Below are 12,406 nucleotides of genomic sequence, written 5' to 3'. Positions count from 1 at the left end.
TCTTTATAGGATATAGGAGGGGAGGACAATGCTTAGTGCTAGATATATGGTAAGTTTTACTTTCTGTTAGTGTCTGTTTATGTCCCAAACAATTTAATTCTTGTTATTCCCATAACGGGTGGAACTCATATAGGAGTTGCGTCTGTTTTTCTTTACATATATTAGTATGTTCTGAATTTGTTTTGCAGGTGCTTTAAAATTTTCACGCGTTTCCATGGTATTTTATATCCTTCTTATTTCTATACTTTGAGGACAAAACATGTTTTTGTTTGGGGGTGGCATAGAAACACGCAAAATTTAAGACACCTATTAGGATATATATATAATATTCACTTTGCTTTCTAGTAAAAAAATTATAAAAAAAATATAATAATAAAAATAATTTATACTATGCACTTAGGAATATTGGTATTGTTTCTTTTTCTGTGATGATAGTAGTCTAGAAGTTGCACTTAGGTTAATATGTAGGTAATAGTCATTGCATCTTTCCATAAATATATTGCATGAGCATCTATGTTTGTATTGGCAGTGAGTTTCCGAAATCTAGGCTAGAATATTTATTTTACAAATCCTGTGAAAATATAGCTTAAAAGTCTTATATGAGTGAAATATCTGAGTAATGGCACAAGAGAGAAGTAAATTCCGAATAGAGAAATCACACGTCCATGATAAGAGCCCAAAACTGTAGTTTTAACCCCTTAATATTATTACATTTAGACCAATTATGTGTATAATAAATAAGAGTTAGTACTGTTTACGTGCTTTTGTGTATTTCAGGTCTTGGAGCCAAATATGTGAATAAACATGTCACTTTTGCAATAGAAAGGAGCAAAGGTTGGTTGCTAAGAAGTTCTATAACTAAAAGCCAAGATTCAAGGAGAAAAAGCCTTTTTAAAGCCCGGTCAAAGCTAAAATGTCAAAGTCAACGCGGACAGAAATAGAGCATAAAAGTCAGTAGAACTTCCGCAGGCCGTATCTTTGGACTCAGACCTTGGAATTGGGCCTACTATATGTCAAAACGATCGGATCGGAAAGAGCTTTCTAACGGTCTAGGCCTTTACCCCATCAGAGGAACAAAAGTAGTCAAAAAAGCTGTTGCAGTAATTTCTAGTAGAGAATCCATTTCTTGACATATATAATTAGGTTTTGGGCTTGTTTTCATGGCCCAAAACATAGCTCCAAAGCGCATACATGAAATTGTAGACCTAGCCCTCTCCTATATAAAAAGGACTAAGGCCAAACTCTTAGACCACCTAGGACCTTAGTTATTAATTCATAGACTTAGTTAATTATTCAAATACTTAGTCTTTAATATAGTCTTAGTTCTTAGACTCTCTTCCATTAAATTAATAAAAGAAAGTTATTGTTCTTCATGATGTTTTCTTTTTATTTCTCTATTAATGATAGTCTGATGAATCTGAGCTAAACCTCCATTAGTGGGGTTTGATGAAGACTTGATGTGTTAGTTATAATTACTACATTTAAGAGTTTCACTCTAGTAGGTTAGTTGATTCTCCATGAGAATGGGTTGAACTTCCTCACATACTAATTATTAGTTGGTAGAGATTGCCATGAATAATTAGAGATCAAATACTTAATCTTTATTGGTTAGGATTGTAATAATCTACACTAGCATATTAGGAATAAATCAAAGTGGACTAAAATCCCCCGAATCTCTTCTCCATATTCACATCTTAGTATTTAATTGCCTTAGTATAAGTTATAACATTTTAATTAGTTCAAGTACCATATTAGTATAATCACAATCCATTACTCTCATTAGTTTGGTTAAAATAGATTAAACTAATGAAACTTACATCTAAATAAACTAAGAGTGGAACGAATTCTCTACTCCACATATTGCATTATAAACGAGAGTAGAACTTTGATCATAGAGTAGTAAATAGCTTTAGTTTTACTTATTCATAGCATAACAAGTTAAGAGTAGGTAAAACTATTGCTTTACGGGTTATCAGTCCACTTGCTTGATCACTATATCATATCCTAAGAGAGAATTTAGGCCTTTTTTGGATCAATATAGCCAGATGAAATTCAAACCTATATGAAATTATTTTCCACTAGTCGCCCCTCTGAGCCTTTCGTTAGCCTTTTCATAAACCACAAATCCTTTACCCTTTTATAAAAACAAAATAAAAATAAAATTAGTCTACCCAATTTAAATGAGTCTGAGAAGTAGGATGAAATGGAGGAAATAAAAGAAAAGGACTTGTGGAAAACCAAGAATTTGTTAGTTGCTTCAAATAAGAAAAGAAAAGAAAGCTTCCATCCAAAGAAAAGAAATAAATAAATAAATAAAATAAAAAGTTAGAACTCCAAAAACAAAATCAAATGAGTCAAAAGCCACACAAAAAAAATGCTAAGGATGGAAACAAAGTGTGGAAGCAAAGTAAGAACAAGGTTTTCTCTAGTTACATATTTTGAAGATCCTATTATCTCAGACTTGTCCTTTTGAATATCCATTTCCTTCCTTCTTAAACCATCACCTAATCCCCGCAACACCTAATAAAGACCTCTAGCTTAATTAGGAATATGTTGGTGTGATAGTAAGTGGAAGATGTGTTTAATCGACTACGACTTCCTTGTACTTCATTGAGATTGTGAGGAAAAATGTGCCCACTTCACATTGGAGTGAGCGAAACTTGAGTAGAAAAATCAGAGTATTTTTGTCTGGACATATTTCTGAGGACCTACTTAAGCACGCTATTCCAAAGTTTCAGAAACGGATCCGTTATTGCATTTCATAGCATAGTTCATTATATATATGTTTATCCGTAGATGATTGATTATTATGCACGTATTAGCTTAGGTTTCGAATTGATTATTATTTATTCATTGCTAGTGAGATATATAGATATTTGAGAATAAATAAGGAAACATTAATTTTATTTCTTAGTCATTGTAGTATAAATGAAGTTTGTGAGTATCTTCTCTATAAAACTCTCATGAGACTATAACTCGTCCACTAGGGAAATCCTAGTAATTTAAGGCCTTACTGCATATGGTCAATGCAATTGCATTCTGCGAAACGAGATTAGTTAGAACTCCATTTTTGGTCACTTATTTTAATTTCTCATCTATGCTTGAGGACAAACAAAATGTTGTTTGGGGGTGGTTTGATAAGAGTCCAAAACTAAATAATATTACATTTAATTAGATCAATTATATTTATAATAAATAAGAGTTAGTACTGTTTACGTATTTTTGTGTATTTCAGGTCTTGGAGTCAATTACGTGAAGAAATATGTCACTTTTGTAATAGAAAGAAGCAAAAATTGGTTGCTAAGAAGTTCTATGGTTAAAGCCCAAGTTTCAAGGAGAAAAAACTTTTTTAAAGTCTAGTCAAAGCTGGAAAGTCAAAGTCAATGCGGACAGAAATAGAACATAAAAGTCAACAAAACTTCCGCAGGCCGTATCTTTGGACTCAGACCTCAAAATTGGGCCTATTATATGTCAAAACAACTGACTCAAAAAGAGCTTTCTAATAGTCTAGGCCTTGATCTAAACATAGAAGTAAAAGTTGACAAAAAGGTTGTTGTAGTAATTTCCAGTAGAGAAACCCTTTTTGGACTTAAGTAACTAGGTTTTGGGCTTGATTTAGTGGCCCAAAACATAGCTCCAAAGCCCATGCACGAAATTATAAACCTAGCCCTCTCCTATATAAAGAGGACTAAGGCAAAACTCTAACACTCTCCTACCTCTTATCTTTAGTTTAACATAGTTTATGTTTTATTAACCTAGCCACCATTAATACAATTTAAGTTATTTTAATACAAGTATTCCGTTAATTATTTCTTCTTCATCTCATTATTTATTCCATGATAGTCTAATTAACCATAGCTAAACCTCCATTAGAGGGGTTTGATTGAAGCTTTGATGAAGACTTGATGTGTTAGTATAGAATTGTTATATTAAAGAGCTTCAAGTCTAGTGTTTTCTATTTAGCAATAGGTAAAATAAATCTAAGCTGGAGGGTACACTACACCAGAAAAGGCATTTACTAACGGTTATATCCGTTAGCTCTAGGGTGTCACTCTCACTTAGGCCAAATTTAGTAACGGATATAACCATTACTGATAATACTTTTAGTAACGGTTATATCCGTTACTAAAATTATTTGTAACACATAGCCAACAACCCATGGCCCGATTAAATTTGTCATTGTAATGGATACAAGTGTTAATCAAATTTGGCGCGCTTCAATTTCTAGTGGGAAAATAATTTGTTTGTCACGGATATAACCATTAATAATGGATGTGGTCACTTGTTTACTAACTATTGTTTATAACGGATATATCCGTTAGTAAACTGTAACCACTAAAAAAAAAAAAAATCCTGGGTCAAATAATATCCAATACAAATTTGGTCAAATAATGTCCAATACAAATTTGGTCGAATAATGTCAGATGAGCAGAAGCAAAACTATGTGACTGACTTCTCATACTTATATACAATGATATGATGAGTACAAAATTTTCACCGAGGCTGGGCAGAGAAAGGAGCTCCTAAAGCCTTCAAAAGTGGTAGACATGAATAGACTAAGTTAGGAGACTATGGCGAATCAAATTGATTACTGGACCCTCTCCTTCTCCATCGACACTTCTTCTGAATTCTACATAGATCTGAAAAGCTCAAATTCAATTGAATTTCAGCTCACCCTTTAACATTATAACCTTTACTATTAAAATTATTATAAATACCAACCTCATTACTCTCCATTCTCCACTAGATCTAAGTAAACACATAAACAGGATTAGTTCTTACCAAAAACTGTAACGATGATGGGTACAAACCACTGGCTTGCAACAAGCTCTGTCATATAAAGTTGCAAAGAACACCAGTCAAAAGATAAAGATACGGATCTGCATTTAAGAATCAGGCGAAGAGTAATACAAACTGCTCAAAACAGACCAAGAAGAGAAATTCATGCTACTGAATTTTGAGTTCCTTACCTCATCCCTTTCAAGCAACCCGAAAAAGTCGACTCCATTCATGTACTTGTTTCCAGTACTGTCAGCATAAGGTTTTCTTCAACTAGAGCTCTTCGAGGTTAAATTCAAGCCTTTTCCCATATCAACAGATGGATAACATGGCAATCTGTGGGTCCTTCTCATCAACTGTAGACCATAACCCTTTGTGCCCCATATCTGTTCCTGAAGCATAACAACTTTGCTCGCCATCTATAAAGAAATCACCATTTAGAATCTTACCCCCAAATGCAATTCCAACTCTTCCAGCTAACTCATCCTTCTCCAATAAAGTGCCCTGAATTTTTCCGCTTTCTACATCATCACTTTCAGTTAAACTAACAACCTTTGAATTTTTTCTAGCTGAAATGAAAGCACTGCTACCCTCCTTTCTCCAAATGTTAGAAAGGATAAAAGCTAGTGTGATAGCAGATAGTGCAAACCAGTCTTCATCAACCTATTCATGGAAGTTAAAGATTGTTAAGTATGGTATGTTCACTTAGCACATATGTGTTGACAAAGTCTTGAAAGAGATATACCTTGAGAACTCCAGATTTCAAGTTAAACAATGCTATTGCTTTGCCATATGGATCACTTTTGGAAAACTCGACGGCTGTCATAAAGTCACCTTCATTTTTTTGAGTTTGGCAATACTTGGGTTCATAATCCAATTTTTTACCAGGAAAAAGAAGTACCTGGAAGCAAAGTGAACGAATTTAGTGTAATTCATCATCAAGTATCCGAAGATCCAATCTGACACTCCCATTGGATGGAACATCAGGGATTTTCATTTCCAAATCACTCTGCGGATGAAACTGTACGCCAACTTTAGATTGTAAATAAATCCAAAAAATCTCTTTATAACACAAACCATAGTCTGGGTAAATACGGTTTCCGATATTAAAAATCAGGCAGCATGCCCCATTGACCCATCTGAAATACTGACTGAATGTGCCATATCTTCCCAATACCAGTTAACAAGGAAATTGAATTTTAAAATAAAATTGACATAATTAAAAATCACAAAAAAGGAAAAATAATCCTTAACAAAAAAGAGGAAAAAAAATGAAGCAATCATATAAGATTATGCTAGTTAAACGCTTACCATGTGGTTACCTCTGAGCTCGAAGAAATGGCAATCATCTCTCGATTTCTTCTAAAGCTGAGAGGACCAATTAAAATCCGTCAGGCACCACCCTCTATTGGAAAATTCTGCTAGCACACGTGTTTCATTAGAATATCCTACTATGCCAATAACCTCTTTCTTTGCTTTTAGGTTGTTTCCTGCCACTATGTTCTTTGAGTCCCTGAAACTCACAAATCACCAAGTCCAACTATTAGTCCAGGAATTTAAAGAACAATTATAATGAGACTTCTACGAGTGGATATAGATCTCCATACAACTAGAGAGAACATCAATATGCTACAAACAATTTTGAATATAACTTATAAACTGTTGATTAAGTCAAATCATAGAGCGTGGGTCAAAAGCTTTTGATTCCCTTCATTGAAATTTAAGTGTAATCTAGCTTCAGTGAGGATACTACAATGTTACACATACGGTTAGGTAGGAGAACCCTAGCCTACCTAGAATTCAAATAAATGATTTCGAGAAATACTTGCATTAAGGTATTCAGCTTCAGCTATAAATCTCAGAAGTCATAACCAATGCTAACCAGTTAGATAGACTACAAGGACATGCACGGAATAAATGGTTACCAGTAAGAGCACCTTGAGTACCAGACTGCCTTCAAAGAAAATAACAACATACTTTAGGATTAAGCTGTAAACAATTGATGGGGGATTTCATAACCAAAGTCATAGATAATCCAAGCACCTACATAGCAGAATACTGGATAGATAAGAAAAGTAAATGTACCCGCAAACTCTTAAACTTTTCTGGCTCAAGAAAGCGAGTGAAAGGATCATCTAGTGTGGCAAGCATCTTCCTTATTGTCCGAGTCCTTTTTGCTTGAGGGTTTTGTTCTTGCTACAAGCAAATAATCAATGCTTAGTAATAGTGCTAAAAGAAAGACAACTAAAAGAAAATATATTAGTCAGCTAGCATAGTTAATTGTTTTGCAAATTTTATACATGATCAAACGACATTTTTATTTCAAAAGTGATATGTACCAGCTCCTTATGTATTTGGGAGAAGATTTTCCGCCCATTAGTAGTACCAATATCATTCATTGCCTTATTGTTTGCATTATTTGCATTTCTGTCCTTTACTTTAGGTTGATGCTCATAGTCAACAAAATCAACCCAAAGAGTTGGATTAACACTAGGTGGGTAGTTTGCCTTAGCCACTTCAATGCTTTCAGTGTTTGCCAAGAACTTTGATCGATACGTCGCTTTCACAGTCCTAAGTTTTTAAGGATAATTCGTCTCAAACCATGGACGAGCAGCAAAATTGGATACATTAAATTCATATTCCTTTTGTCATGAGTAAAGTGATTGAAAGTGATTGATAAGAAACAATATAGATGAAAGAAAGGTAGAGTTGACCAAAAACAATACAAAAACAAAATACCGTCAAGGCTTTCCAAATAGCATCCTTAAAGCCATCTTTCACTAGTCGCCAATCTTTATTATTGATCAGGATATAAAGCTTCACTTCATTCCCTATTGTAGTCTTGAAGTTGCTTGCATTTGGTCCAACAATTTGGCCATTAGACCACACCTCAAAAAGCAACTTCCCAGAAGGACCTCTTAATTGTGGTGTTTTGGATGACCGAGAACTATATTCACCTATGGGAGAAGATGCATCTGATGCGACTGCCGTGTGTATTTGTATTACCTGACTCCATTATTCAAAAACAACCTAACAATTGAAAACATATTAACAAGGATTTCAAAACACTTCAAATATGACATATAACAAACAATTATTTAAGATCTTAAAAATGTAGAATAGATAAAGTAAAAAGAAAGGAAGAAAAAGTAAAGGAAGAACACTATCAAATTAACTAGGATATCAAAAAATTAGCATCCAAATCTAGTACATAATCATCAAAAGAGAAAACTAGTATTTTGAACATGTTTTCAAAATTACAACTACACACTATAATCATCGACTTGGTTCTAACAATGATCTCAAATTAGGTTGTTGTGCAAGAGTAGATTGAAAGTCTTATGGTACTTCTAGCTGGTCCACTTGACTAGTCATTCGCCTTGGTGAATGTATGATCACCCACCAATCAGGATTTTTCAAATCTCTCGAATATAACACTTGATGGGCTTCTTTGGCGCAAATGGCCGGCTCATCGATCATTTTGTAAGAGCTCTTGAGCCAATTAAAATTTACCATTAACAAGTTAGAGTCTGGGCATAGCTTACAGCCATTGGTTTTATCTTCCACCCTAACCCAGTCACAATAAAACACCACTTCCTTGAAATTTGTGTAATCCACCTCTAGTATTTGTTTGATGACCCCATACCACATAGCAGACACATCGATAGGATTTTTATCTTTCCTACTTGATGTGAATGTAGTAATTGTACACATTCAAACACCACTGTCTTGTGTAAGAACAGTCTCATCGTGAGACTTAGTAGAAAAAAAATAACCATTAACGTGATACTTTTGAAAAGTTTTAGCTTTGAACAATGGCCCTCTCACAAAGAACTACAATTCAGATGAAGTGTCATCATTCTCCAGCAACTACACAAAGAAAACATAACACAATTCAAAAAGTGTAGATAACATAAAAATCGTATCTTCCTATCCCCATTAACTAATACCTTATTATATAACCAGTCGATAAAATCTGTTTGTATCTCTACTTCTGTCTTTGCTATCCCTTTCCTACTGCCTCGGGAACTAGATTGCAAAGACTCGCGATACTCACTACAATTTAACCAAAAAAGTTAGTATATATCTGTCAATTTATTACGGGGAAATAGACACACATGCGAAGAACTAACACCTGTAGTGATCATCAAGTCCATCGACTTCCAATCGAAAAAGTAGCCATCTACGGATTTGTACAAATTGCTCCGACGACAAAATCACATCTTTACCTTCAAGCACAGGCCCCTCATCAATATATTCATCATTTTCATCTAGAAACACTTCACCAGTAGTGCTTTTGTGATTTTTGTGCCGTGGATTTGGAATGTACTCCATTGCATACCTAACAGACTCAGAGACAAGATATGACCCTACAATCGATCCTTCAACAAATCATTTGTTACTAGGTATATCTTTGCACTCCTTCATTGACCTATGTAAGTGATAAACCCATGAATGCATTTATTAATTTTATTTAAAACCGAGACAAAAATAATGGGGATTGAAAGAAACATAATTTACCTCTCGAACGGATACATCCAACGATCTCTAGCTAGTCCACACATCAATGCCTCATCAGCTAGATGCACTACAAGGTGGATGCTAATATCAAAAAATGATGGTGGAAAGTACTTTTCCAACACGCACAATGCCTTTGCAACCATGTATTTGGCATCTTGGATTTCTTTTCAAATTACAACTTTCGAACATAATATGTTAAAAAATAAGCTTATCTGGTGAAGAGCTCTCCGCAAATCAGGATGAGATGGAAAATCATGTTGAAGTAGCACGGGCAAAAGATATTGCATAATCACATGATGGTCGTGTGATTTCATTACGAGCAAACAAGGTGGATCAAGACTGACGATGTTACTCATATTAGATGAAAAACCTGATGGGAGCATCAATTTTTTTAAAGTTTTAAGAAAATTCATCTTCTCCGCTTTATCTAGAATGAACGGTGTTGTAGGTTTAACTTGTTTCCCACTTGAAGGGTCAGTTTGCATCCACTGATTTCGGTGTATGCCAAGTTCCCTCATATCCTCTCGTGCCTGGTCAGTATCCTTTGATTTGTCTTTCTTACTGAGGATCGTATCGAGTATGTGCTCTACAACATTCTTTTTAGTGTGCATCACATCAATAACATGACGAACTTTATGATGAATCCAGTAAACAAGGAAAAACAATATGGACTTTCTGTACCATGCCAATGTAACTTCATTACCCTCATTGTCGTTAACCACATTTTGACCGCCTCTCTTCCACTTCTTACCAGGTTTATACTTCACATAACTCAATGTTTGCAAAAGTGCGTCACCATTTAATCGTTGTGGAGGAGTTCTACGCTCTTCTTTCTTGCTACCCACTAGTCCCAAGTACTTGCCGCTCCTGAACAGGTCATTACCTTTAAGGAATATATTGTAATTAAGATATACATTCTTCCTGCTAGACTTCTAATATATGGAAGAAGTGTTGTAACCGCAAATAGGACAAGCTTTGTAACCATGTGTTACGCAGCTCGCTAAGTTTCCATATGCGGGCAAATCATGGATCCCCCACATTAGCATAACTTTCAAAGTAAACTCTTCTTTTTTGTTCATGTCATAAGCAGGCACTCTTTCCCACAACTCTTTCAACTCGTCATACAAAGGTTCAAGAAAAACATCAATATCTCCTTTTGGTTCCTTGGGACCCGGTATAAGCAAAGACAACATCTGAAACTCTGATTTCATGCACATGGAAGGGGGGAGATTGTAAGGCACAGTGATGACAGGCCAACAGCTATAACTAGTACACTGAATGCCACGCGGATTAAACCAATCAGTTGCAATTGCAAGCCAAACATTGCACTGCTCATTAGCAAAGTCTGGCCACTTTTCTTTACAAATTTTCCATTGACCCGAATCAATTGGATGACGCATATAAGCCACGGAAGTCTTTGCTCGTGCATGCCATGTCATCTCATGTGCTATCCACGATATACTATACAACCGCTTAAGTCTTGAAATTAAAGGAAAATGTCTTAGTACTTTGTTAGGCTCCTTGGAATTCTTCTTCCCTTTACCCCCCTCCTTAACTTTATATCTTGGCGCTTGGCACTCGGGACATTCTGTCAAATCTTTATTCATCTTCCAATATAAGATACAATTATTCTCGCATGTATGAATGCACATAGCCTTCATCCCTAAGTCTTTCAACATCTCCTTCATTACCGGATACTTCTCTGGGAGTGTGTTACCTTTAGGCAACCATCGCCTCAACAAGGATAAGAGTACTGTCATACCAGCTCCAGACCAACCAAATTGCTTCTTCATATTGTGAAGTTCTACAAGTGCAGAGAGAGTTGTCTCGGGACCCTCACATGCAGGATACAATTTTTCAGTTGCCTTTTTCTTATATTCATAATACCTCTTTCCTAAGTCTGGTTCAGGAACATAAGGTTCATCTAACTCCGATCCCAGATTACCATCACCCACAACTCTTTCATGCAATTCAAAAGAAGAGTCAACAAAGTTTCCCATCCCAATCCCGGCCTCCCCAATAGTTTCTTCCTCGGTGTCTTCCATCTCAATAGCAACATCACCAGTGGTTGTTTCCCCTGTATTTGCAACCACTGGAGGATGAACGACAATGTTAGATAAGTCCTTACCATGTAAAGTCCATACACAATAGGACTTCTCTCTACCTCTTGAGACTAAATGGTGCCCAACATCTTTATAAGTCAACCAATACCTATTTGGACACTTCTTGCACGGGCAAGGACACTTCTTCCCACCCAACTTCCACTTTGCAAATTTAAGAAAAACTTCGACTCCCATAGAATAGACTATGCCGCCTCTTTCCTTTTCACTCATCCATTCTTTGTTTATTGGTTCTGACATTCTATACTATATTTAGATACCAAGGGAAATAATGATCAGCATAAATAATAGACAACTAGCTATCCAAGTACAACCAAAAAACAAGAAACAAACGACATCATAAATATAAATAACAATAAATATAAATAACATAAACTTTATATACATAAAATAAAACCAAATAAAACCAAGAAGTCCAACACGTGCGCTAAATACAAACACGTTTAAATACTACACAACTCACAAGATAAAACCAATGCATAAATGATCTGGAAGTAATGATTCTAATCATGCATAATTACTAGTTTATTAACCCCCATACTGAAATGAGCTCCATACTCAAACCTATATAATCCAATTTAATCTTCGTCTATTTTTGATATGATTTAACCTTACTTTTGAAACAATGTCGCCTAACATATCACTAGTTGTTCATAGAATGTGCAAATTATACAAGCATTGTCATAATTCAGTAGCAACCTCTTATTTTATCATCAACATTGCAAATATAAACTCGCATAATACAGTAATTCAACCAAACTAAATATTCAAGTGTGCACAATAATGATATATCTTTCTCGATAGCATCGCAGAGAGAAAAAAAATAACTGGAGAAAGAAAACTACTTCAACAATTATATCTAGATTCATTAAACAAAGCATACTCAAAAGTAGAGTGAGCACCGATTGGAAGCTTACCGGATTTTGAACTTCCACTTTTGATCAGTGCACTGGAATTCTACAAATAATTAAACCAGGAGAATGAGA

At 35.1% G+C, this 12,406-nt stretch overlaps 2 protein-coding genes across 2 annotated transcripts; both read right to left on the bottom strand.

The window, feature by feature from the left end:
• Nucleotides 1-4,356: 4,356 nt before the first annotated feature.
• On the bottom strand, nt 4,357-6,412 carry LOC147498203 (glycine-rich domain-containing protein 2-like). Its single transcript, XM_086559028.1, has 5 exons — nt 6,091-6,412; nt 5,525-5,680; nt 4,971-5,442; nt 4,783-4,880; nt 4,357-4,640 (listed from the first exon to the last, which is right to left on the bottom strand). Exons 1-3 carry the CDS (start codon nt 6,091-6,093, stop codon nt 5,092-5,094), a joined length of 510 nt encoding a protein of 169 aa, XP_086415154.1. The 5' UTR covers nt 6,094-6,412; the 3' UTR covers nt 4,357-4,640; nt 4,783-4,880; nt 4,971-5,091.
• Nucleotides 6,413-9,467: 3,055 nt separating this feature from the next.
• On the bottom strand, nt 9,468-11,660 carry LOC147498202 (uncharacterized). Its single transcript, XM_086563175.1, has 2 exons — nt 10,283-11,660; nt 9,468-10,183 (listed from the first exon to the last, which is right to left on the bottom strand). Exons 1-2 carry the CDS (start codon nt 11,658-11,660, stop codon nt 9,468-9,470), a joined length of 2,094 nt encoding a protein of 697 aa, XP_086419301.1.
• Nucleotides 11,661-12,406: the final 746 nt, after the last annotated feature.

The sequence above is a fragment of the Coptis chinensis genome, chromosome 5 (assembly GCF_015680905.1).
Source record: "Coptis chinensis isolate HL-2020 chromosome 5, ASM1568090v1, whole genome shotgun sequence".
In the NCBI taxonomy this organism is placed as follows: domain Eukaryota; kingdom Viridiplantae; phylum Streptophyta; class Magnoliopsida; order Ranunculales; family Ranunculaceae; genus Coptis; species Coptis chinensis.
Note: the sequence above shows the minus strand (reverse complement) of the source record. Positions and strands in the feature narration are given on the sequence as shown.